At 41.1% G+C, this 26,765-nt stretch overlaps 1 protein-coding gene across 6 annotated transcripts in view; it reads right to left on the reverse strand.

The window, feature by feature from the left end:
• lyn (LYN proto-oncogene, Src family tyrosine kinase) overlaps nt 1-26,765 on the reverse strand; it is a 94,005-nt gene that overhangs the window by 59,586 nt on the left and 7,654 nt on the right. For 2 of the 6 annotated variants that reach the window (XM_073042175.1, XM_073042165.1), the window contains exons 2-5: nt 18,688-18,748; nt 3,791-3,915; nt 710-764; nt 518-617 (exon numbers count right to left, since the gene is read on the reverse strand). In XM_073042175.1, coding sequence (XP_072898276.1) covers nt 518-617; nt 710-764; nt 3,791-3,910 — 275 coding nt within the window. In that variant the 5' untranslated portion in view covers nt 3,911-3,915; nt 18,688-18,748. Of the gene's footprint in view, nt 1-517; nt 618-709; nt 765-3,790; nt 3,916-18,687; nt 18,749-22,603; nt 22,619-26,765 lie in introns of those variants that run through there. The other 4 variants (XM_073042139.1, XM_073042148.1, XM_073042183.1 and 1 more) reach the window with 4 other exon arrangements.

Here is a 26,765-nt window from a genome sequence, read left to right on the forward strand (position 1 = left end):
GACTGGACCCAACTTGGGGGCCATTTTGCTCATATTTTTTCCACTCCCTTTAAACTTGTAGTATTTATTGGAAAATTTATTATACAACTGTTTAAAAAAATGAAGTATATGTGCATTTGGGCATGAAAAGGAGTACATCCAATTATCTGGAAAATCGGCAAAGTCCCAAGGGTTCTGTGTTATTGAAACTCTACTTTATTACTTTGGATGTGCATGACGGTAGGTAAGCTACTGACGCAGCATACAGTAATTGTTAAAATACCTCAGTAAGTACTCCACTTTTGACCCACATTCCCCTTTCCAAGAATACAATTGCTCTAATCGCAGTTACTAATTACTACTGTCTGGATCTTGGGTATGGAGAGAATTGACTTTCTGTCCACCATGTTTTATGTTGCAGAAAGGGACAGTGTGCAAAAAGCAAGACAGCAGAATTACAGACCGACGAAAATAATGTCAATGCTCCTTATTTTCTTCCTGCAGATAAGTCTAACTGAAGGAGGAAATAGCTACTTACTCTTCAAGCACCTTTAGTTTTTCACCTTTTTTGAAAGTCAGATCATCATCATGGTTTCCATCGTATGGATATAAGGCAATAACAACTTTGCCATCAGTCTCTGCTCAGACATATAAAAGGCAAGTTATTAATTTCATTCCACATCAAAAAACAATTATCCACACTGAAAGCTTTTTTGTTATACAAGTTTACCTTCAAATTTCTGAAACTTCTGCCCAGGTAAAAGATGACTATCCTTCTTTGAATTCTGCAACAAGATATTGTTATTCAAGAATGCCAATATTCTGAATGCCAAAATGTTTAAAGTGGTGCAGCTCATTAATTCAAACCACTTCCCCAAATCAGATGATGATCATTGGATTTTGTTTCGCACATTTCAATATACAAAGCAATCAATTGATTATTAGCTTCAAACGATGTAGTAATGAGCAAGCTGCTCACAAGCTCTGCTCGAACTTAAGAAATCATTATATCTTGTGATATTGCAAATGGATCATCTGAATAGTTTATCCATATCACATGCATGAGAAGCATTCAAAATACAGAAGAAACAAGAGCATGCTTTTATATGTTTATCTGGTGTAAATGCATTAATTCCATTCCATAGAAAATACAATTCTGTCTGCATTGCTTTTCAAATTAAAACAAGGGTGCATGATTATATTAAAATAAAGAGAAATGCAGACAATTGAGGAAAAATGTTTTCCCCTCCCAAAGCATACCTTGCTCTGCTTCAGTGATCAAGTTTGATGGGGGCACTGAAGAACTAGAGTTATAATCATTTAATTGCTATACTCAAAAAGTTACTACAATAAATCTCTAAAGAAATTAAACAGCAGTGCTCTGTATAATTTGACAGACTCATACTTCTAGTAACTTGCCAGTCCTATCTCCCTTGAGGGGTACATTCACATAGAGCAGGAGAAAGGTGAGGAAAATACTGCATTCATATTCTTGACGCCACTAGGCTAATACCACCACTGTCAAACAGGCTTGTCTTTCTACCTGGCAGTTAGGTCACAGAAATGCAGAGAAGCAGTGTATCAGTCTATTCTTCAAAGCTCCGATGAGAATCAAGACAGTAGAGTGTAGGCGGGAATGCCTGTACAGATCCTCATGGAAAAGCTCATTGTATTATTGGTAAATTCCAATTGCTGTCAAGGAAAGTGACATATTTCAAATCCGTCCTGGATGCACAGCTCAAAGGGTTGCAGATCATATTGGCAGGCAGCAATAGATGATGGAGGCTAAGTCCTACTCAGTGGGCATGCTGGTAGAAGCCAGACAGAAGCTTTGCACCACAGAGGAAAGCAGGCCCATTCTCATGGCAAGTTTTGTGCAAGCTTGTAGATTTTACAGTAAACAATGATTATGGCATTCAGAGTTAATTGCAGGCTGGCTCTAATACAATGGCAACAGGGGTTGGAAATCAAGCTGTAAACTTCCTACCATAGGACCTTGACAATTGAATACTAAAGGCAAATAATGTATATTTTATTACTTGCCTTTTTGGATATGGAAGCAGGAGAGGGGGAGGGTCCTCAAAAGAATTTCTATTCAGTCACGTTGGCATCAAAGTGTATCACTTTGCTATTGAACACCTGGTTTTCTCCTGTTTTGGGCAAGAAGGGGAGAGGTGGGAGCGGAAAATTGGATGACATTGACCAGGTCCATCCTGCCTGATGGCAAGATTGTTGTGGGTGCAGTGGAAGACAATGATGCATCGAAACACTCTTTGGAATGCAGAACAGAAATCCCTGTGGAGATCCCTGAATCACACCCAATGGTGTTTACAGTGGTGGTCCCAGTGGAGCTATCCATCATTATAAATGTCAGCAGTGCATAGACAGAGTCAGAAGACATGATCAAGTCTTTTGAAAAACAGTGGCTGATAAATGTAGAGGGCTGGATTTTGAATGGAGCCTAAGTTTCCTGGAAAATGGCACATCATTGAGCCTATGGGAAGTCTGCAGTCCTTGCAAATCCTTGTCCCCTCTAAACTGATGGCCTCAGTTCTAGAATGAGCCAAAGTCCATCTTGCTAAGGTAAAAACATCAGCGTCCTCCCTAATGCCCTAGTGCACGGCAGACTGGGATAGGTTAATGAGCAATGAGTTGGAGGTAGGCTCTTCAGGATGTCAATGATCTTGACTCCCATGGGCAGCCTAGACCAAGCACATTGCTCCTCAGAGAGCAGGAGGAAGGAAAATGACTATGATTTGGGAAGGAGATCAATGGAAACAAACCCTCCTTCCACAACACATCCATCATAGTCCACAGACACAGCTTGGGGTCATGCAACACATCCAGTGCAATCACTGCACATTCCCATGGCAATGAAGTAACTGGACTTATTAATGTGGCTCTATGCTCATTCTATGGCATGAGTACTAACTTTGGGAATGAAATCTCTAAACCTATTTCATGTAATGGAAAGGCATCAAGAAGAAAGGAGCAGGGTGAAGACAAGGAAATCCAACTCACAATGGAGGAATATAAAGCAGCATACTCTCTGCAAGTGATGAGAAGTTCTTTCCTCCAAAAGGCAAAGAAAACTGTGTAAAACTGTTTTTCTTGAATGGCATCAAAGGATTTGAAACTTCAAATGAAACAAAGCTCCAGTCAGATACATCATCACTTTAACTGGGCTAGCAGACATGAGGGGCTGAATGGCATAGTTCATTTTATCTGCAATGATTTGATCAAGATGAAAGCCCACTGGAGAATGGCATGGTAAGTGGTGTCAAAGTCCTGGAACATGTTTAACCAAACAGAATGCTGTTTGGGATTAGGCCTTTTTTTAAAAATCACAGTGGAAGGTGCAGCCACAGATTAAAGTGCTTGCATGGCATTACAGAGGAAATGGGTGGATTGAAAAATGGTACAACTTGTTTCCCACCTTGTAGTCAAGAGGGGAGAGTCAAGATAGTTATAATATTTATATCACGGAGGCCATTTAACAATTTGTGGGCACATTTTGATTGAGATAACACCAGTGAAGCTGGTGAAACAGAATTTAGATAAATATATATCTCAATGGAGTAGGCATGCTTAGATGAAGGGAATACTTTAATATGTGAATCAACTATGCATTAAATAATATATAGCTCTGATTATTAGTAATGGAAAATTAATTGGTAGATAAAATAAAATCAAGTAAAATCATTAATTATAATTCATAGGTTTGGAATTGGGACAATGAATTTTTAAGTAGGTCAGTCATGCATCTGCCTGGCTTTTTGCAATGAGGCTTTCCCTTCACTTCTCTACTTACTGGCACTTGTGTATTGGATGTTGGATCTCTCACATAAATAGTTGGTTCAGATTTACGTACTCGATTTTCTTTCAGTTCTTTTGGTTCTTCCGAGAAGTTCTTTGACTTCATACATCCCATATTTTCTGTAAAACAATATATTTTTGAGGCTTTGCAAAATTTAACTGCTGTTCATGCCACATATTCCAAATATTCAACAAGAACTCGAACTAGGTAAAACTTAGGTTGTCATGGGCACTTAGGGATGAAGTTTTGGCTGTGATTGAACCATATTGAAAATAATGTAGATTGATGAGTAAAACTAGCTACTGATATGCTACCATACAAGATTAATTTGAGATCACTTTGTACATTAAGAAACATTTTACAAAAATATAGATTTACAATTCACACTTTAGCATTTATTTCTAAAGCTCACCCTACCACATTGGTAAAAATATTGATCCCTGTTTTCCTCAATTTCAAAGTTGCTGTTGATAACAGATAAATCAAAATACCATCCAAGTCTCTCAGCAACTGATCTTGGATGGCCTTTTCATATCTAGGACGTAACTTTTCTTATCAACCCTTTCCCACCCTCTCATCTACCTCTTCCACAACTATTTTAGAACATAGAAAACCTACAACACAATAAAGGCCCTTTAACCCACAAAGCTGTGCCTAACATGTCCTTACCTTAGAAATTATCAAGGGTTACCCATAGTCTATTTTTCTAAGCTCCATGTACCTGTCCAGGAGTCAAAGCCACCTCCACCACCATCGCGAGCAGCCTATTCCATGAACTCACCACTCTGAGTAAAAAAACTTACCCCTGACATCTCCTCTGTAATTCCTTCCAAGCACTTTAAAACTGTGCCCTCTCGTGCTAGCCATTCCAACCCTGGGAAAAAGCCTCTGACTATCCACACGATCAATGCCTCTCATCAGAAAAGGCCGAGTTCACTCAACCTATTCTCATAAGGCTTGCTCTTCAATCCAGACAACATCCTTGTAAATCTCCTCTGCACCCTTTCTATGGTTTCTACATCTTTCCTGTAGTGATACGACCAGAACTGAGCGCAGTACTCCATGTGGGGTCTGGCCAGGGTCCTATGTAGCTGCAACATTACCTCTTGGCTCCTGAACACAGTCCCACGATTGATGAAGGCCAATGTACCGTATGCTTTCTTAATGATAGAGTCAACCTGCTCAGCAGATTTGAGTGTCCTATGAACTCGGACCCCAAAATCCCTCTGATCCTCCACACTGCCAAGAGTCTTAGCATTAATACTATATTCTGCCAATATATTAGACCTACCAAAATGAACTACCTCACACTTATCTGGGTTGAACTCCATCTGCCACTTCTCAGCCCAGTTTTGCATCCTATCAATGTTCCACTGTAACCTCTGACAGCCCTCCACACTATCCACAGCATCTCCAACCTTTGTGTCACCAGCCAATTTACTAACCCATCCCTCCACTTCCTCGTTCAAGTCATTTATAAAAAGCACAAAGAGTAGGGGTCCTAGAACAGATCCCACTTGTCACCGACCTCCATGCAGAATATGACCCATCTACAATCACAGAAGGGCAAGCCAGTTCTGGATCCACAAAGCAATGAGCCCTTGGATTCCATGTCTCTTTACTTTCTCAATAAGCCTTGCAAGGGTGCCTTGTCAAATGCCTTGCTGAAATCCATATACACTACATCTACTGCTCTACCTTCATCAATGTGTTTAGTCACATCCTCAAAACATTCAATCAGGCTCGTAAGGCACGACCTACCTTTGACAAAGCCATGCTGACTATTCCTAATCATATTATGCCTCTCCAAATGTTCATAAATCCTGCCTCTCAGGATCTTCTCCAGCAACTTACCAACCACTGAAGTAAGACTCACTGGCCCCAATGTCATTTTCAATCTTCAATCTTTCCTCTCATTCTGATCCACAGTACAATAGTTTTAAAGCATATTCCTCACCAAAATGTATTGACAAAAGTCATTCAAATCAGGCATGTTCTAAATATATTTTTTGCATTTTTACATAATACAATAAAAACTCAAAAAAATTGTTTTAATTACACAGAGATTGATAGTAAACATTAGAATGCCAAACTTTTTAGATTTCCAGTTTAGGCAATTTTACTTCAATGAGCACAGCCTGACTAGCATTTATCACAATTAAAATAATGATTTATATAACTTTCCGATTAGCATTAATATTTGTCAGTTCTTCCCACACATTGACATTTCCTGAGATTGCATTTTAATCTTTGACACTCAGTGAATGATGACACTCAGAAAAGTTCCGCTAACTGGAATTACATCTTCTTTTCACTGATGTTTGAAGCTGAATTGTGATCCATCTTATTTTCTTGATCCTAATGTAACCTTTATAGACAAATCAATGTGCACAGTGATAAGAGCAACAACTGGTATACAAAATGTGCACTGCAGATGCTGTCTGTGTATCTCCATTCAAAAGGCTTCCCAAGAAGTGTGACAATATGCTTCTGTGAGCCCTTCGGTGATGTGCAGTGATTAACAGGGAACTGCTCCGGGCTCATCTAACAGGGAACCAAGCAAGAAGAAGTGACAGAAATGTAGATCAACTGTGTATTGCAAGTTTGGGCTAGTAATTTCATGAGCAGAGGTATAAATAAAGTCATGATGTCAAGGATAATTCTAGGAGTGAGAAGGAAGTAAACCAATGGGAGAAATGGATAAAAATGGATTTTATGAGTCTGGTTTAGAGCAGCAACTAGAACACTTTTACCTGAGCACAGGATAAAGTGAAGTTACACCTGGTTGTGTCGAATAGGTGAGCTATTTTGGGTGGGGTGGAATTGGAGAAGAAGGGACCAGACCTTTGACAGGCATCCCTCTTATGCCCTTCTCAGATCTTTGTTGTGCAGCAAGACTGATATCGCAGATTATCGACTTTATAAGTCTTATGCATAAATAGAGAATTGAACCATCCTTTAAGGAAGAGCTGGGCCTATTCTCTGCAGGTCACTTTAAATAAAAAGAATTGTATTCTAGAAAGGGAATCAGAACAACGTAACCTGTTGGACTTCAGTTATCTAAGAGGAAGTGTGGTGAATTTCCCAAATTTGTTTTCCCATTAAAGTCTTTCTCATTATTCATTTTAATAATTAATAATTGATTTATTGTCTGTGCAGAATGTTACATATCTACAGGTGGGTGAGGAGAGCACGCACCATGATGCATTCAGTATTGTGGTGCTGTGGGGTAGGTTGGATGGAACAGCTGGATTTTTACTTATCTATTTTTCACAGAGGATTCTGAAATGTATTGGCGTTGAGTATTTGTGGTTTGAAACTATGCATTTGCATTGATTATAATAATGAGGAAGTTACAGAAAGCAAGAACTGAAAATACTGTGAGAAAATATATGACTGTTAAATATTGTGGCTAACTGTCTCTCTATTTCAGAGGCATTAAGTAAATGGTCACTTCAACAGTCACACAGGAAGGCAGCAGTAGAGAAGGAAAATGGAAAAATGTTGCTGAGGAAGAGATTAACATCACCCACTCCCCCGCTCTCTGTTGGAGTTGCAGAGGGATGAAGGTCAATGTGGGGAGTATAAGGTTTGGCACATAAATCGAGACTTGCACTCGAAACAGGAAACTTAAAAATACGCAGGAGGCCTTTATATTGTGGGAAAATAATACTAATTTAAACAGCAGCCCCTAGAAGTTGAAAGGCCATACATATTTAAGGGGATATTGAGTCTATTCAGACATATGTTTTGACACCCAGGGAGTTAAGTGGGTAAGTTAAGATGTAGCCCAGCTACACATATATGAATCTAGCTTCATCTGAGCAGATGTCACAATCTAGCTTCAAAAAGATTTTAGAAGTGCATGCAAAAGATGCCTTTCAAAGTTACAGGCCTCCATTTTAATCACCCCCTCCCACGTCAAGCAGAAAGAACTTCACTCTCCTCTGCCTGCTCATATCAATTTTAGTTGCTGCTCCATCTACACTCTTTCCATCACTTCTATTCCTGTCCATTTCCTCCCTCTAATTGACTTTACAATTACCTCTAGTTTCCTTTACTCAGTTTCTTGCTTTTGCCTTTACTCAGTTTCTTGCTTTTGAAATCATTACACCTAATGTACACCAACCTACAGGAACAATATCAATAAGACAGAAAGAGGACAGAGAAAATTTACAAGGATGTTGCTGGGATTTGAGGACCTGAGTTATAGGGAAAGGTTAAAATTTTATTGCCTAGAGCATAGAATGAGGGGAGATTTGACAGTATACAAAATTATGAGGGGTATTGACAGGATAAATGTAAGCAGCCTTTCTCCAGATGTTGGTTGAGCCTAGAAATAGAGGTCATGGGTTATTGGTGAAAGGTGAAATGTTTAAAGGAACATGAGGGGGAACTTCTTCTTTCAGAGGATGCTGAGTGTGAAATGTCCTGCCAGCAGAAGTGGTGAACACAGGTTCGATTTCAGCATTTAAGAGAAATTTGGATAGGTACGTGGATGGGAGGGAGTATGAAGAGCTATCTTTCTGACTAGCACTGACTAGTTGGGCCAAAGTGCTGGTTTCTGTACTCTATGACTCTATTTGGAAGTATTCATCTCTAGCGAAAGGAAGCAATAATAGATGGCTAATTGAACCTTCTGCTAAAGGATACCTCCCTGCTTGCTGTGACGTCCCACTACCTTCTTTCATTCAAAATGTTGCAGTCATATTTTGGAGATTGCCAAGTACAATCCAATCCCTCTGGCACTCTACTTCCTAGAGCATGGCATCTTCTTCCACTTCTCTTGTCACATATAAAGTCCTTGTTCTACTACTCATACAGGTAACAAAAGTTGACCATAAGATATCTCAACTCTTTGCTTTTTGCTATCCAGTGACTTTTCAACTAAAGATTTCAAACCTTACCTCAATTTATCAATTTCTCTCCTGAGTTTACTGCTCTCCTCCCTTAATCAACCTCTCCATATTCAGAGCCATCTCTTTTAACACTAGCATTTCATATGGTCGTACTATATGACTGGGTTTCAGCAGGGTGCAGGCCCGAGAGCAGGGGATGAGCCAATATTAGGGTGCTGAAATGGACTTGGAGGTAATTCAAAGCGGCAGAGCCGAGGCGGTGGGGCCCAGTCCGGAGAGCGACAAACAAGCCGATGTTTGACTGATTTCAGCGCCAGGCCGAATCGGGGTGATGGATTCCAGGCCCGAGAGTGTATCGAGGTGGCAGGGCGCAGGTCTGAGGGCGAGGAATGACCTGCCATTTGGCAGATTTATGTATCGGGCCAATTTGAAAAGGCTGAGTCCAGAGACAAGTGATGGACTGATGTTCAACTTGCTGCTCTGCACTGAACTGAGGCCGTGGCCTGCAATTAATTGGCTCCCAGATCGACTGTGACTGGCTTTGTGGTTTTGAACTCACTTTTGTGAACTTCATTCCTGAATGTTATTTGCTTACTTTTATTGTTTGCACAATTTGTTTTTTTCCCCCTGCAGATTGGATGCTTGATGGTATTTTTTTTAATGAGTTCTACTGGGTTTCTTTGTTTTGTGTTTGCCTGAAAGGAGACAAATCTCAAGGTGGTATAAAGTATACATACTTTGATAATAAATGTAATTTGAACTTTAAGACCAGGTATGATCAAATCCTTTTATCACCATCTCCCCACAACCCTTTTCCCCTCCTAATCAGAATTCCTGCAGTTCCAGAAAAGGATTAAAACATTTTCAATCCCATTAAAAACTGTCTTCAGTTTTTCATTTACCCCAACCTCAGTTCTATATTCCTTCCATTCTTGTCCTATTCAACTCATGTCTTTCCTCCAGCATCGTGCTCTCATTTCCTCCATTCACAAAGTAACATTCTTCAACATTTAATGAATGAGGCAGTTCTCAGCCCCAGGCCTGCGATCACTCAAGTCCTGGTTTCTCCTGCTAAATCTACTTATGATTCAAGGAACTGTATTCTATCTTAGAATCAAGTCTTTTTAAGATCTCTCATTTTCTACACCTTCACGGAATTTTTGCTAAGAAAGATTGAGATATTTAATTAACTGTGTCTGCAGCCTCCTCTTATCAGTTCCACATCCTCAAAATCATCTCAATGTTACCACTCTGTCAACCTCAAACATTGTACGTTGGTTTCTTTCCCACCTCTCCTCAAGACCTCACCAACTGCATCTTATCCACTGGGCAATCCTCCAGCTCTCTCAGCCCTTTTCTCTAAAGAGAGAAGACAAAGTCGGAATAAATTGATTGTCTTTGGGTGGCTGTGACCAGTGGGTTGCCACAGGGATCCATGCTGAGACTCCAACCATTCACAAACTATATAGGTGATCTGAATGAAGAGGTCAACTGCAATATATCCAAGTTTACTGCGATACAAAGCTGGCTAGCATTGGACAGTGGGGGAGATTCTGTCAGGTAAAGGGGCATGGACAAGGCAGTTGAAAGGTTACTTGGGGAAATGTGAGGTCATCTGTTTGGGTATAAAATAGTACACCTTTTTAAAATGGCATGAGATCAAAGGTGTTGGTGTTCAGAGGCACACATACAGAATGCTGGAGGAATTTAACAGGTCAGGCAGTATCTATGGAAAAGAAAGAACAGTTGATGTTTTGGACTGGAAAGGAAGGTGGAAGAAACCAGAATAAGAAGATGGGTGAAGAGGAAAGAATACAAGCTAGAAAGTGATAGGTGAAGCCAGTTGGAGGGGGGAATGGAGATGAAATGCGAAGCTGGGAAGTGATAAGCTTAAAATGTAAAGGGCTGAAGAAAAAGGAATCGGTTAGGAGAGGACAGTGGACCATGGGAAAAGGGAAGGAGGAGGGGCATCGGGAGAGGTGAGGACTGGGTAAGAATAGAAGAGGTAAGAGGTGAGCCAGAGAGGGAAATGGAAGGTGAGGAAAGAGGGAGTGGGAAAAATTGGCAGAAGTTAGAGAAATTGATGTTCTTACCATCAGGTTGGGGGCTAGCCGGACGGAATATGAGGTGTTGCTCCTCCTACCTGAGGGTTGTGCGTGTCTGGCAGTAGAAGAGGCCATGAACCAATATAAGACCATAAGACATAGGAGCAGAATTAGGCCAGTTGGCCCGTCAAGTCTGCCCCACCATTCAATCATGGCTGACCCTTCTTCTCACCTCAGCCCCACTGCCTGGCCTTCTCCCCATAACCTGTGATGCCATGGTCAATCAAAAACCTATCAATCTCCTCCTTAAATACATCCAATGACCTGGCCTCCACAGCTGCCTATGGTAATAAATTCCACAAATTCACCACCCTCTGTCTAAAGAAATTTCTCTACATCTCTGTTTTAAGTGGACGCCCCTCTATCCTGAGGCTGTGCCCTCTTGTTCTTGACTCCCCCACCATGGGAAACATCCCTTCTATGTTTACTCTGTCTCGGCCTTTCAACATTCAGAAGGTTTCAGAACAGAACAGTTTTGGGCTCCTTATGTAAGAAAAATTGTGCTGGCTTTGGAGAGGGTCCAGCAGAGGTCACGAGGATGATTCGGGGAATGAAAGGGCTATCGTATGAAGAATATTTGATGGCTCTGGACCTGCACTCAAGGTGAGGCCTCACTGGTGCCTTATAAAGCCTCAGCAACATATCCCTGGTCTTATATTCTTGACCTCTTGAAATGAATGCTAACATTGCATATGCCTTCTTTATCACCAACTCAAATTGCAAGTTAACCTTTAGGGTGTTCTGCATAAGGACTCCCAAGTCCCTTTGCATCTCAGATTTCTGGATTTTCTCCCAACTTATAAAATAGTCTGCACATTTATTTCTCTGACCAAAGTGCATGACATGCATTTTCCAACAGTGTATTTCATTTGCCATTTTCTTGCTCATCTCTGAATCTGTCCAAGTCCTTCTGCAGCCTTCCTGTTTCCTCAGCACTACCTGCCCCACCAGCAATCTTTGTATCATCTGAAAACTTAGCAACACAACCACCTATTCCATCATCTAAATCATTAAAAAATGGTCCAAAAACCAGCCCATGCTGAAGACTGGCAGCCAACCAGAAGAGGATCCTATTATTCCCACTCGCTGCCTGCTGCTAATCAGCCAATACTCTAACCATGCTATTAACTTTCCTTAAATGCGATGGACTCTTAACTTGGTAAGCAGCCTGATGCATGGCAGCTGGTCAAAGGCCTTCTGAAAGTCCAGATATACAATATCCATTGCATCTCCTTTATCTATTCTACCTGTAATCTCCTCAAAGAATTCCAACAGGTTCGTCAGGCAAGATTTTCCCTTAAGGAAACCATGCTGACTTTGTCCTATCTTGTCCTGTGTCACCAAGTAATCCATAACCTCATCCTTAACTCCAACATCTTCCCAGCCACTGAGGTCAGGCTAACTGTCTATAATTTCCTTTCTGCTGCCTCCCTCCTTTCTTAAAGAGTGGAGTGACATTTTCAAATTTCTAATCCTATGGAACCATGCTAGAGTCCAACGATTCTTGAAAGATCATTACTAATGCCTCTACAATCACTACCACTACCTCTTTCAGAATCCTAGGGTGCAGTTCCTCTGGTCCAGGTGACTTATGTACCCATTGGTCTTTCAGCTTTTTGAGCACCTTCTCCCTTGTAATAGTAACTGCACTCACTCACTTCTCTTCCCTTGCACCCTTCAACACCTGGCACACTGCTAGTATCTTCCACTGTGAAGACCGATGCAATACATTCGTCTAGTTCATCTGCCATCTCCTTGCCATCACCCCCACCCTCTGTTATTTTTTCTCTGGCCACATTACCTAACAGCCATATATCCACTCTCATCTCTCTTATTTTTTATATCTTTGAAAAAGCTTGATATTGTTTGTTAGCTTGCTTCTATATTTCATCTTTTCCCTCCTAATGACTCTTTTAGTTGCTTTCTGTAGGATTTTAAACGCTTCCGAATCCTCTACCTTCCCGCTAATTTTTGCTTTGTTGTATGCCCCCCTCCTTTGCTTTTACATTAGTCTTGACTTCCCTCATCAGCCACGATTGTAGTATTTTATCATTTGAGTATCTCTTCATTTTTTAAATACACCTGTCCTGCACCTTCCTCAATTTCCCCATAAACTCAAGCCATTACTGGTGTCACCCTTCCCAGCATCTACTTCCAATTGACTTTGGCCAACTCCTCTCTCATACCATTGTAATTTCCTTTACTCTACTGAAATTACCACTGATCTACTGTTAAGATTATCCACCTTATTTCTTATATTGTGTGCATTGAGATATAACATTCTGAGTACCGTATTTGCTACCCTTTTTGATTCTGCCTCCCTAATGCACTGACACTTAGTAGGCTGGCTGCAATTTTGTCCTATCACCTGCTTCACCTTCCTGACATCTGACTGCATGCTGTCTTTGCTTTTTTTACCATCCAATCTATCCTGAGTCCCTTTACTTCAGTTCCCATCCCCTTGCCAAATTAGCTTGAACCCTCCCCAAAAGCTCTAACAAACCTGTCCACGAGAATATTGATCCCCCTCGGGTTCAGGTGCAACCTATCCCTTTTGTACAGGTCATGCCTCCCTCAGAAGAGATCCCCATGATCCAAGCAGCTGAAGCCCTGCCCCCTGCACCAGCTTCTGAGCCAAATCATCCCTCACAGGCACGTGGCACAGGCAACAATCCAGAAAATACTACCTGTCGGAATGGAATCTATGTTGGATCTCACCAAGATAGAGGAGGCTGCATCTGGAGCACCAGGTACAGTAGGCAACCCAAACAGATCCTCAGGTGAAGTGTTACCTCACCTGGAAGGACTGTTTGGGGCCCCCGAGAGGAGGTAAGGGGAGGGGGTGCAGGTGAATGGGCAGGTGTAGCACTTCTCCTGCTTGCAGGGATTGTGCCAGGAGAGAGATTGGTGAGCAGGAACAAGTAGGGAGTCTTCAAAGGAACTATTTGTCATTTTCAGGAAGTCCTTTGAGTGGATTAAATAATTAGGAAGGCAAATAGCAAGCTGATTCCTATTGCAGCTCACCTGCTTATGATCCTAATTGTTCCACATAAATATGACCATGGTGAGACCATATCTGGAATTTGTTTACTAGCCTGGAGTCCCTGTACAAGGAAGGTAATATTTATAATGGAGGAAACCCTGCAGAAGTTCAGCAATACGTGGTGTATTTGTTTTATGAGGGAGGGATTAGCAGATTAAGCCTAATCAAAGGTTAAAAGAATGACGTGCCAGTAACAAGGGTTTGACAGGGTTAGTGTAGAGATAAGAATTTCCTGAGCCAGGATTTACATAGCCAGTGGTTACAGTCTCAAAATAAGTCTGAGAGAAGATGAGAAGTGGATAAGGTATCTTGAATTATCTTCTCAGTAAGGCTGTGGAAGTCAGTCACAGTATATACAAAACAGAGATGGATATTTAGATATTGACCAATTCAAAGGATGTGGGATTACTGCAGGGAAGTGATGCTGGGGTAAAAAATAAACTATCATTTTAAGGAATTTGTGGAGCTAATGCGAGGGAAAACAAATCCTACACTTGCTTTTAATTCTTATGTTCCCAACTTGCTACCCCACAAGTTCCCTTCCAGCACCCTGATTCAGCTGATAGAACTACCCCCTCCCTGCCCAACCGGTATAAAGGAATCTTCTCCCACTTCAAATCTTTGTCCCTCACTTGTTCCAGCCTCAAAGCTTGTTATTATTGTTCCTTTTGGCACCTTGTGGCACATCAGGCAGCAACTTGGCTGTTTATTTAGCATTTGTCTTTTTTTAATGAGGCCAGGTTGCTAGCTCGAAGCTCAACAAAGGATAGTTGGAAAGCGTGCAAGGAGCCGGCTGGACACTCACCTTGAAGTCTGGTGCGGATGTCAGACAGACAGACAGACATACTTTATTGATCCTGAGGGAAATTGGGTTTCGTTACAGTCGCACCAACCAAGAATAGTGTAGAAATACAGCAATATAAAACCATAAATAATTAAATAATAATAAGTGAAATATGCCAAGTGGAAATAAGTCCAGGACCAGCCTATCGGCTCAGGGTGTCTGACTCTCTGAGGGAGGAGTTGTGAAGTTTGATGGCCAGAGGCAGGAATGTTTGGGGCCCCGAGAGGAGGTGAGGGGAGGGGGTGCAGGTGAATGGGCAGGTGTAGCACATCTCCTGCTTGCAGGGATTGTGCCAGCAAAATCGGCCGGCTAGTCTGAAAGATTTCTTATATGAATATTCCTGAGCTAGCCATCCAATTTGGTATACTCAGTCCAAGAACCAATCAATTAATACATGTCTCCAAATCTTTTGACATCTCTGAGATCAATAAAATTCATACGCAGTTATCATTCTGCCAATTTTTCATTTTTTATACATAAAATGTTTTATTTTGAGAGGCTATATAAAACTTCTGAGTGGCAGGGTGGAGATTTGTCTCTACCAAAAGATGTGTAAAGGTGGTCCTTCCCTTTGCTAGCCTGCAAGTACCCCTGGGCAAGGTGTAGCACTTCCTTAGCACACTGCCCCCCCCAGTCAGGGTCATGTGAAGCCATGGGGGGAAGTGATGGATGGTCAAATGTGCAGCTAGTGCATATCCCAGCTATTGTTTCTGCAACCACTGGCACCAGGCAGGCAATCACTGAAAAGTATTGATAATGGGGCTGGGGTCACCCGTTTTGTAAGACACTGCCCAGAAGAAGGCAATGGCAAACCATTTCTGTAGAGTTTTGCCAAGAACAAGCACGGTCATAGGTCATGAATGCCCACATCATACAATGCAGCACATAAAGCAGTGGTGTTCTGTTCCGTGTGTGTGACGTGGGACGTCTGGGAGACCTCTGGTGTCCCAGATAAATACACCTGCACCAGGTGCACTGAGCTGCAGATCCTGAAGGAGCGTATTCATGAACTGGAGTTGCAGCACGATGACCTTGGACTCATACAGGAGAGTGAGGAGGTGATGGGCAGGAGCTGCAGGGAGGTAAATACCCCTAGGTTGCAAGAGACAAGTAACTGGTGACTGTCAGGAGAAAGAGGGGAAATACACAGCCAGTGCAGAGTACACCTGTGGCTGTTCCCCTCAATATTATATAACTTCACATACTATTAACAGGAAGCCACAGCAACCGGCTCTCTGGCACTGAGTCTGGTGTTGTGGCTCAGAAGAGCAGAGAGTTGAAGAGGACTGCAGTGTTGACAGGAGATTCTTTAGTCAGAGGAACAGAGACGAGGTTCTGTGGGCACAATAGAGACACCCGATAGTATGTTGCCTCCCTAGTGCCAGGATCAGGGATGTCTCGGATCATGTCCATGGCATTCTCAAGGGCGAGGGTGAACAGCCAGAAATCTTGGTATGTATTGACACCAATGACATACGTGGACAAGGTGAGGAGGTCCTGAAGAGAAATTTTATGGAGTTGAGAAACAGGAACCCAAGAGTAGTAATCTCAGGATTGCTGACTGTGCCACATGCCAGTGAGGGTAAAATTAGGATGAATGTGTGGCTGGGAACTGGTGTAGGGGGTAGGGGTTCAGGTACATGGATCATTGTGATCTCTTCTGGGGAACGTATGACCTGTACAAATGGGATGGGTTACACCTGAACCCAAGGGAGTCTAATATCCTTGTGGGCAGGTTGACTAGAGTTGTTCAAGTGGGTCTAAACTAATTTGGTAGGTGGGTGGGAACTGGAGTTATAGTGCTGAAGATGCAGAAGTTGGTTTGAAGAGGCAATGTGTAGTGAGACTCCCAGCAAGGAGAAGCTGATGATGGGGCAAAATTGCAGTCAACAGGAAGAGTCATAATGTAAAACGTGGACAGAATTGACAAGGGTGAATACAGGACTGAAATTGTTATATTTGAATGTGCACAGTTTATGGAATAAGATAGATGACCTTATAGCACCATTACAGATTGGCAAGTATGATGTAGTAGGCTCACTGAATCATGGCTGAAAGATTATAGCTGGGAGCTTAATGTCCACGTTGTATCGAAAGAGTAGGCTGGAAGACAGGAGGGTGGCAAGGCTCTGTTGGTAAAAAATTAAATCATAAGAAAGAGATGACATAGGGTCAGAAGGTATACATGCCAAAAGGGCATTGTGACAATAGTCGTGGGGGTTTTCGGAATGGAGGTAGGTGACAGAGTCCAAAAGAAGGAATTTCTAGAATGCCTATGAGATGGTTCCTTAGAGTAGCTCATGGTTGAACCTACGAGGGGTAGGCTATTCTGAAATGGGTGTTGTGCAATAAACCAGAATTGATTAGAGAGCTTAAGGTAAAAGAATCCTTAGTGGTAAGTGATATGATCAAATTCACACTGAAATTGAAGAAGGAGAAGCTAAAAACAACTGTAACAGTATTACAGTGGCGTAAAGGGAATTACAGAGGTGTGAGAGAGGAGTTGGCCAGAATAGATTGGAAAAGAACACTAGCAGGGATGATGACAAAGCAGCAATGGTTGGAATTTCTGGAAGTAAATCAGGGGGCACAGGATATATACATCCCAAAGAGGAACAAAAAGCAAGAGGTTGTGTCATCTTGCTTTTATTCCTAAAGACAAGATGACATAACCGTGGCAAACAAGAGAAGTCAAAGCCAACATAAAAGCCAAAGAGAGGGTATATAATAGAGCAAAAATTAGTGGGAAGTCAGAGGATCTGGAAGCTTTCAAATACCAACAGAAGACATCTGAAAAAGTCATTAGGAAGGTAAAGATGGAATACTAAAGTATGCTAGCCAAAAATATTAAAGAGGTTACCAATTTTTTTTTCAGATAGAGAGGCGAGAGTGGATATCAAATCGCTGGAAAACAATTCTGGAGAGGCTGTAATGGAGGACAATGAAATGGCGGATGAATTAAATAAGTGTTTGCATTGGTCTTCACTGTGGAAGACAGCAGTAGCATGGTGGATGTTCCAGGTGTCAGGGCCCTGAATTGTGTGAAGTTACCAGTACTGGGGAGAAGGTTCTGAAGGTAGATAAGTCACCCGGACCAGAAAGGTTCTGAAAGAGATGGCTGAAGAGATTGTGGAGGCATTAGTAATGATCTTTCAAGATCACTAGATTCCAGAATGGTTCCGGAATACTGGAAAATTGCAAATGTCACTCCACTCTTCAAGAAGGGAGACAGACAGAAGATAGGAAATCATAAACATGGAAAACCTATGGCACAATACAGGCCCTTCAGCCCACAAAGTTGTGCCGAACACGTCCCTACCTTAGTAATGACTAGGCTTACCTATAGCTCTCTATTTTTCTAAGCTCCATGTACCTATCCAAAAGTCTCTTAAAAGACTCTATCGTATCCACTTTATGTATCTGAAAAAAAGTATAGGCCAGTTAGTCTAACTTCAGTGGTTGGGAAGATGTTGGAGTCGATAATTAAGCATGCAATTTTGGAGCACTTGGAGGCACATGATAAAATAGGCCGTGGTCAGTATGACTTTCTTAAGGGAAAATCTTGCTTCACAGATCTATTGTAAGTCTTTGAAGAAATAACAAGCAGGATAGACAAAGGAAAATTGGTGGATGTTGTGTACTTGGATTTTCAGAAGGCCTTTGACAAGGTGGCATGCATGAGGCTGCTTAACCTTATGCTTGTATCTTCCATACTTTTATTTCCTGGTTATTGCTTCATGCCAAAGTACTAAAGTACAAGTTCCACCCTCCTCTACGTAGTGTTTAAATTGAAAGGACACCTTCACTTCCGGGACCCCAGTTGCAGGTTCCCAAATATCTAACAATTTCTGAATATCTATCAATTTCATCATCATTCATATCCCTATAATATCTTGGAAAGAGTTTATAATAGCTTCTCTCTAGCAGAGCTAATTCTGGGATATCCCAAGTATTTATTATTAACATCTGAATTTTGCCTGAAAATTATTCTTGGCCAATGCCATCTGAAAACCCAACTTAGGTTTCCATGGTTAACTTACCATTATCTCTCAACCCTCTTTTCTTGTGCCAAGTTGTCAGGCCCTCTATTTCACATCCAATCTTGAATAAACAGGAATATACAATATAAATAATTGTGGGACTAAAACCATTAATTTTTGTTTGTACTACAAACACCATTCCCACGTTATAACAAAACCAAAGTTAAATTTGACAGCAGGCACTACCTGACCTACTGAGTATTTCCATCAATTACTGTTTTATTCCATTTCCTGGCATTAGCTCCATTGCCCTCCTTGGCAACTGCCTGAGGCTGGGCTGGGCTGATCACAACTTGACTGAGAAAGCTTCAGGCTATGTTTAACTGTTTCACTTAGACTGACAATTTTCATCGCTGCCACAACCACTATTCAAACCTCTGCTGGCTTTGCATTTGTTCCAATGAACTTTTGCTTAGTCTCCGTCAAAGTCCTGTCTGCTTAATCTAAGGTTACACAGAATCTTGCTGCCTATGATCTAAAATATCATTAAATTCTATTCATTAATCGCCCTTTTCTTGATACTCTACATTGACTTGTATTTAAAAGAATCCTCTAATTTTGAAGATATTTCTAACCGTTCTAAGGCCTAGCTATCTCTAACTATAATTGCCTCCAAAATTGCACCCCTCCTGTCAATGTGAAACTTTTAAGCCCTGACACTTTTAACTTCTCCATCACTGCCTGCTGAAATGTTAGCTGTTAAGGGAATGATATTTAATACTTTTCCTGTATGCTGCTACAGATAATTCTGCATCCCTAGTAAAGAACCTCTTCACCTCTTCAGTTTCCAAAACAGTTCAATCATAGGCCACTTATCACAACATGGTCTGAAGTAGAATGGTCTGCTTGTGGCGACCCACTTCCTAGCGCACTCGAACCGGCTCACAAAATAGCCAGGCCGCAGGCACAAAGGCCAGGTCCGCAACAAAGGCAAAAAGCCTGCCGGGGTTTGTGAGTACGTGTCCCTTAGAGCATCCACGCCCGGGGAGGGCGGGATGAGGGAGGCTTTAAAGCAAGGCTGTGAAGTTCGAATAAAATTATCTTTGATTGCAGTTTACTGACTCCGTGTCGTTATTTTAGCGCTGCGTGTAGCACACCGCTACATGCTCTTAATTTTGGTACACTTCAGCCTGGCTCCAATTTCAACATTGTACGCACTGTAGCAAGGTGACAGGTGGGCTGATGGTGTGATGCTGAACATAGAGGATTTAATAAGAGTGGGGCACATCTGAACTGACTAAGTTATTCAGTGAAGATAATTTTCAATGCTTATTGGGGTCTTCATGAAAGGAAAGACAAGAGAATTAAGTGCATGGTGTTAGTTATTAATTCTGACTATTACTACATTCCAAATACAAATATAACAGCAGGTCACCGTACAGAAATTACTTCATTATGAATCAAGCTGTGATGGCATTTGCTGCCCACTGTTACTGCAGAAAACTCAGCCAAGTAAATTCATATCCCATCAAATAGATATGTTAATATAATCCACCTTCCATTAGCAATTTCCTACAGCAGTAATATTATATTCTATTTCATAGTTCATTCATGAAAAATTCCTAAATTTGCCACAATCTCCCCACAATACAATTGCCAACTCTTATAAGCAATGCGTAAATATACAACATGCATTTATTTTCAGTTCCAACATAATAATTTGCAGATTATTTATCAATCATTTTATTATTTAGGAATGTAGGGGATACATTTAGGAAACTTTAATTAAGAGTATGTTCGGCTGAAGAAAGGAATTCTCCTTTTTCAGTTTAACATATTCTCTCCATAACTCAATTTCATACAGTACATTAAATTGGAATTGGTCTTTTTGTATGAACTGGTGGAGATCACATTTTAGAGTGATCAATTTCTAATAGTGTTTTGATCATTTCTGTTTCAGGACTTTTAAAAAAAATCTCATGCTACCTATACCATTTGAACTCTGACTCTGATAAAACACACTAATGTCAAAGGATAACAGATATCCCACAACATATTCCCTTTGGAATGAGAAAGAAAACTCTAAGCACAAATATAAGTTTGCACAGTTTTCCATACTTCTAAAATGTCTAATCCTTTCACTTCTCCTGTTTCGGTTTAAAATTAAGGACTGAAATCATGCAGAGACTTCACTAGAAGGACTGAGGAAGTCTTCCAACACTTCCTGTTAGTTCCATTTTACATCTCAGATTGAAACAAAGTTGGAGTTTAGCATTCGTGTACTTTTTAAATTGGCTGCCCATCAGCAGATTGAAATCAAATGCTATAAAAAGATATTTTACACAGAAGTTCTAATAATTTAGCCAGAATGTTTTTAGCTCTTCGTGTCATACTGGGAAGTGGAAAAAAAGTAAGTGTATAAAAATAATCCCAAAAAAGTATTGTCTGAATTTATGTTGACTGGCTATCATCCATATACAAGGACTTTAATCCTAGAAACACTGGAGGCATTCTGGTGTCAGCTCAAGTTAAATTAACCCAGGTATATAGACATACACATAGAACATAGAAAACCTACAGCACAATACAGGCCCTTCGGCCCACAAAGCTGTGCTGAACATGTCTCTACTTTAGAACTAACTAGACTTTACCCATAGCCTTCTATTTTTCTAAGCTCCGTGTATCCATCCAGGAGTGTCTTAAAAGACGCTATTGTTTCCACCTCCACCACTGCCACTGGCAGTCTGTTCCAAGCACTCACCGATAAATCACTCTGCCCAAACTACAAGCCAAATTTTTACATACAAAGCAACCCTGGTGCTCCTCTTCCTCTTTTTCTTATGATCCACTCTCCTTTCTTATCAGATTCATTCTTCTCAGCCCTTTGCTTTTTCCACTTATCACCTCCCAGTTTTATACTTCATCCCCAACACCCCCCCCCACCCCGTCACCCACCTGGTTTCTCCTGTCACCTTTTAGCTTGTTCTCCTTCCCCTCCCTCACCTTCTCATTCAGGTATCTTTCCCCTTCCACTCCAGTCCTGATGAAGGGTCTAGGCCCAAAACATCGACTGCTTATTCATTTCCATATATGCTCCCTGCCCTGGCCTGCTGAGATCCTCCAGCACTTGGTGTGTATTGTTTCAACATATAAAATAGACCTAATTTCCCAAAATATTTGTTCTGCCCTTTCCAAGTGAAATCAAAGGAGGACAACTATGGGAAATGTGCACAGAAGATCCCAGTAAATGTTGAAGATAACTGACCAGTTAATCGATGGGATTTAATGACACAGTATTCATTGTCTAATCTTTTTCTGAGAGGCCTTGGATATCTTTAATATTGACTCTGCATTACTGGATCAAGCAAAAGAAACATGGCTTTACAATTTTGTCCATACAATAGTCCTATTCCACCGCTGAACTGGTCAACAGCTCTTGGGATTGGACTTGAAGACAATGGCTTTGGAGTTTTGGTCTAAACAAGAACAGAGTATCTAAAAAGCAAACACGAGGAAATCTGCAGATGCTGGAAATTCAAGCAACACACACAAAATGCTGGTGGAACGCAGCAGGCCAGGCAGCATCTATAGGGAGAAGCACTGTCGACCCTTCATCAGGACTAACTGAAAGGAAAGATAGTAAGATCTTACCTTTTAGTTAGTCCTGACGAAGGGTCTCAGCCCGAAACGTCGACAGTGCTTCTCCCTATAGATGCTGTCTGGCCTGCTGTGTTCCACCAGCATTTTGTGTGTGTTGACAGAGTATCTAGATATTGCTTGATTTAATCTTTATAAGTTCTGTGAAATTAACTAGTACCAGATAAAAACATAATAGGCAAACAGCTAGCCTTTCTTCATATACAGGAAGATGTCTTCCATCAACCGCCTCAAAATGTGATATAAATTCTGAATGTAAACAGGCATTTTATACTTAGAATCAATAATTAGAAGCTTCAGGAAGAGAAATCGATATTACTGTTAAAACATCATTGTGTCTGGCTCTTTGCAACTTCAGTGACATACTTGGTCCCGATCTGAATCCATATCCACTCAACTCTTGATTTGTCTCCTGACTCACAATAAGTTGTTTTCTCTAATCAATACTAAGACTTGAATCGGTTCAAACTCCAATAACAACTAAGATTCATGCTCTCATTTGTGCATAGAAATGTTGTCACATGTCAGTATCACAGTAAATCCTCAGCAGCACATCACACTAACAACCATGTTTCACCTAGTCAGTAGCACGGCCTATTTCCATTGCCTTGATGTGCTGCCTATACTTGCAGTTATTTTCAGTTCAACCTCTGGAATTTATTCACCAGACCTCACAAATAATACTGATAAACTACCTGGCATTTGTATTATGTCCTTATTCAATTGACAAATGTCCCTATCACAGTTTTAATCATATTTACAGTACATTTCAACACACAAGTCTGTGATAATTTACCTCTGGTATCTTTTGGTCACTTCTACTGAGAGGAAATAAATGATTGGAGGGTTGATAGGTTCTTGGTAGTAAGTGTGTCGAAGGTTATGTGGAGAAGGCAGGAGAGTAAGGTTGACAGGGAAAATGAATCTGCCTTGATGGAATGTCGGAGCAGACTTGATGGGCCAAGTGGCTTCATCCTGCTCCAATGTTTTATGGTCTATGATTTAAGTTAGACAAATAGAAAGGCAGTACAAGTATTTCTAAAAATAAACAGTGATATTTTAACTGCACGGAACTAGATTACATTCTGCAATTCTTATTTGATAAGACAAGAAGTCCACCAAGAATCATAAATAAAGAGCAAACAATCAGATATCTTCTTGTACCAAAGAGTTTGGTCCTTGAATTTTCTTTCACTTTGTATTCTTTTTTGAATATTTTATCACATTTCTCCAAATGTTAGAATGTAAAACATAGAAATCTACAGAACATTACTAAGAGGCTCTTCAAAGACCTTATTGTATCCAGTGATGTTACACTTCCTCCTTTATCCACTTAAACATGGATTTTCTTACCAAAACTGGAATTTATTTTTGAGTGAATAATTTGATATTTCAGCTTGATATAGTCTTTAGACAAAAGGTAATCACAAAAAGCCACTTCTGTACTTTCAAAGAGCTCCTGATGAAGCAAATGTGAGGCTTACAACTTTAGAATGATGGATCGAATCACATGAATTCTGATTAATATACCACTGAATGCAAAAATGCAAATCAGGTAAAGTAAAATTAAATGGAGCCAAGGCATATTGGTCAGAGGAAATTAGGGGATGGATGGTGGGGGGAGGGGGCATTGGAGTAATTTTGATGTTTTCTTTCAAAATTGTGTATCTACATTATTTTAAATTGAATTAATAAATTAAACAGTAATTCCAAAACAATACCAAGAGTTTTTATAGAATGGAAAGTGGCCCTCATATGAGTTGAGGAAGAATCTGGAAGCTCAAGGTTTACATGTGATGATTATAAACTAATGACTACCACATTTCCCATCACCTAGGTTCCAGGAAATGGCTTTTCATTCAAACATATCACAATTGGAAAACATTGTTTCGATGAGACCCTCCTTATAGTAATTCAGCTGAATCTTTATATAACGCACAGTCTAACTGGAGTAAAACCACCATTTCTGATTAAGTTGTGAATCCTTATTTCCTTTTCTATACTTCCATTCTTCAAATGTTCAAAATGTTGCAAACACCTTGTTGCGGCACTATTTACTGAAACACTAATTTTCAAAACATTATTTATCCAAGTCCTACATTTTCAGTTCTACTATACATTGTTCAGAATGCTTTTTGAGTAATTCTGGTGTGTTGTTCCACAGACCATTACTGGCAACCTTTGTGTCATGGCCGTGTGGTTTACCAAAATCACCCTTACCAAACACCACCCAAAAGTTGAGACATGAAATCAAATTCACTCTCAAGGAATTTGTATGGTAAAACAGTACATAGATCAACACAAGGTTTTTCCCCCCACATTTCTTGATAAACATGCAGATGACAGCTTTGCAATACAGAAAACCACAATAGGGACTGTTTTCAAGGACTGCAACAGCCCCCCTCCCCACTGATTTGTGAATCACTAATATAAACTTATCCACATTAAACTGTGTCTTGTACTGGCCCTCTATCAAGCTGATTTCTTCCTCTCCTCAACATCACACACAGCCTTCCTCACCTGGTCTCCTACTTACATCAGCAACAGATTTCAACATGTTTCTCTCAAGTTATAATGCAATAATTATGTAAACACAAGGAAATCCGCAGATGCTGGAAGAAGTACAGTCGACGTTTCGGGCCGAAACCCTTTGTCAGGACTAGCTGAAAGAAGAGATAGTAAGAGATTTGAAAGTGGGAGGGGGAGGTGGAGGGGGAGATCTAAAATGATAGGAGAAGACAGGAGGGGGTGGGATGAAGCTAAAAGCTGGAAAGTTGATTGGCAAAAGGGATACAGAGCTGGAAAAGGGAAAGGATCATGGGACGGGAGGCCTAGGGAGAAAGAAAGGGGGAGGGGAGCACCAGAGGAAGTTGGAGAGCAGGCAGAGTGATTGTGAGAGGGGCAGAGAAAGAAAAAAAGAGAAAGAGGAAAAGGGGGGGGGAGTAATAAATAAATAAAGGTATGGGGTAAGAAGGGGAGGGGGGCATTAACGGAAGTTAGAGAAATTAACATTCATATCATCAGGTTGGAGGCTACCCAGACGGAATATAAGGTGGTGTTCCTCCAACCTGAGTGTGGCTTCATCTTGACAGTAGAGGAGGCCATGGATAGACATATCAAAATGGGAATGGGACGTGGAATTAAAATGTGTGGCCACTGGGAGATCTTGCTTTCTCTGGTGGACAGAGCATAGATGTTCAGCGAAATGGTCTCCCAGTCTGCGTCGGGTCTCACCAATATATAGAAGGCCGCACCGGGAGCATCAGATTCAGTATACCACACCAACCGACTCACAGGTGAAGTTTTGCCTCATCTGGAAGGACTGTCTGGGGCCCTGAATGGTGGTAAGGGAGGAAGTGTAAGGGCAGGTGTAGCACTTGTTCCGCTTACAAGGATAAATGCTGGGAGGGGCATAGGTGGGAAGGGATGGGGGGGATGAATAGACAAGGGAGTCCCGTAGGGAGCAATCCTGCAGAAAGCAGAAGTGGGGGGGGGGGGGGGTGAGGGAACGATGTGCTTAGTGTATTATGTATCAGCTATTTGCTTCAACTCTTTGTTTTTTAACCATTTAAATCTGGATTACCTGTGGAAATCTCTGAATGTGCAAATTGAATCCTTATTCTGCCATATTGACCCAAGACCTGAATGTTAGCAACTCAGTAGAGGCCCATTAAATGATTACTTACTGTTTTTTTTAAATTTAGCAATACAGCACAGTAACAAGCCTTTTCGGCCCAACATCCCCAGCTCCACAATTACACCCATGTGACCAATTAACCTACTAACCCACAAGTCTTTGGAATAGGGGAGGAAACCGAAGCACCCAGAGGAGACCCATGTGGTCACAGGGAGAACGTACAAACTCCTTATCGACAGCAGTAGAATGAACACACCTTGCAGGTGCTGTAATAGTGCTACGCTAACCACTGCACAACTGTGCTGCTCAGTTTATCTGCTTCAATTGTGTTGAAGTTGCCTTGAGGAGTGGAAGAGCTCTTTTACGCCCCACTAGTAAAACTTGGGCCACTTTCGCTCCAAGCTATTCGCTGAATTGGGATTTGGATAAATAGAGTAGAAGCGGCAATAGTGGCTATGAACCCAATTTATCTCTAAGTAAAGAGACCTCCAGTTTAACTTTAAGCATGGACCATATGGGCCAAAATAACTGGTTATGTGCTGTAGTGTTCTATGACTCTATGTTGGGAGTGAGGGGAACTAGGAATAGAAGCACTGATGTAGGAGTGAGATTTGGGCTGCTCTAACTCCCAGGTCACTTGCCAAAAAGAAGCCATGGACTCAACTCCCAGAACCATCTAGTGGGAGTTCCATGTTAGCTAAGTTGGGGAGTTTAGGAGACATTGTGCTGCTTCTCCAGAAAGGGAAGTTCACTGAAAAATCGCCTGCTTGAGATTCCACTAGGACAGATTCTCCTCCCAAGATCTGAACCTGACAGTAAAACTACAATGGTCTCTTCTGATAGA

Source organism: Hemitrygon akajei, chromosome 1, assembly GCF_048418815.1.
Source record: "Hemitrygon akajei chromosome 1, sHemAka1.3, whole genome shotgun sequence".
Taxonomy (NCBI): Eukaryota; Metazoa; Chordata; class Chondrichthyes; order Myliobatiformes; family Dasyatidae; genus Hemitrygon; species Hemitrygon akajei.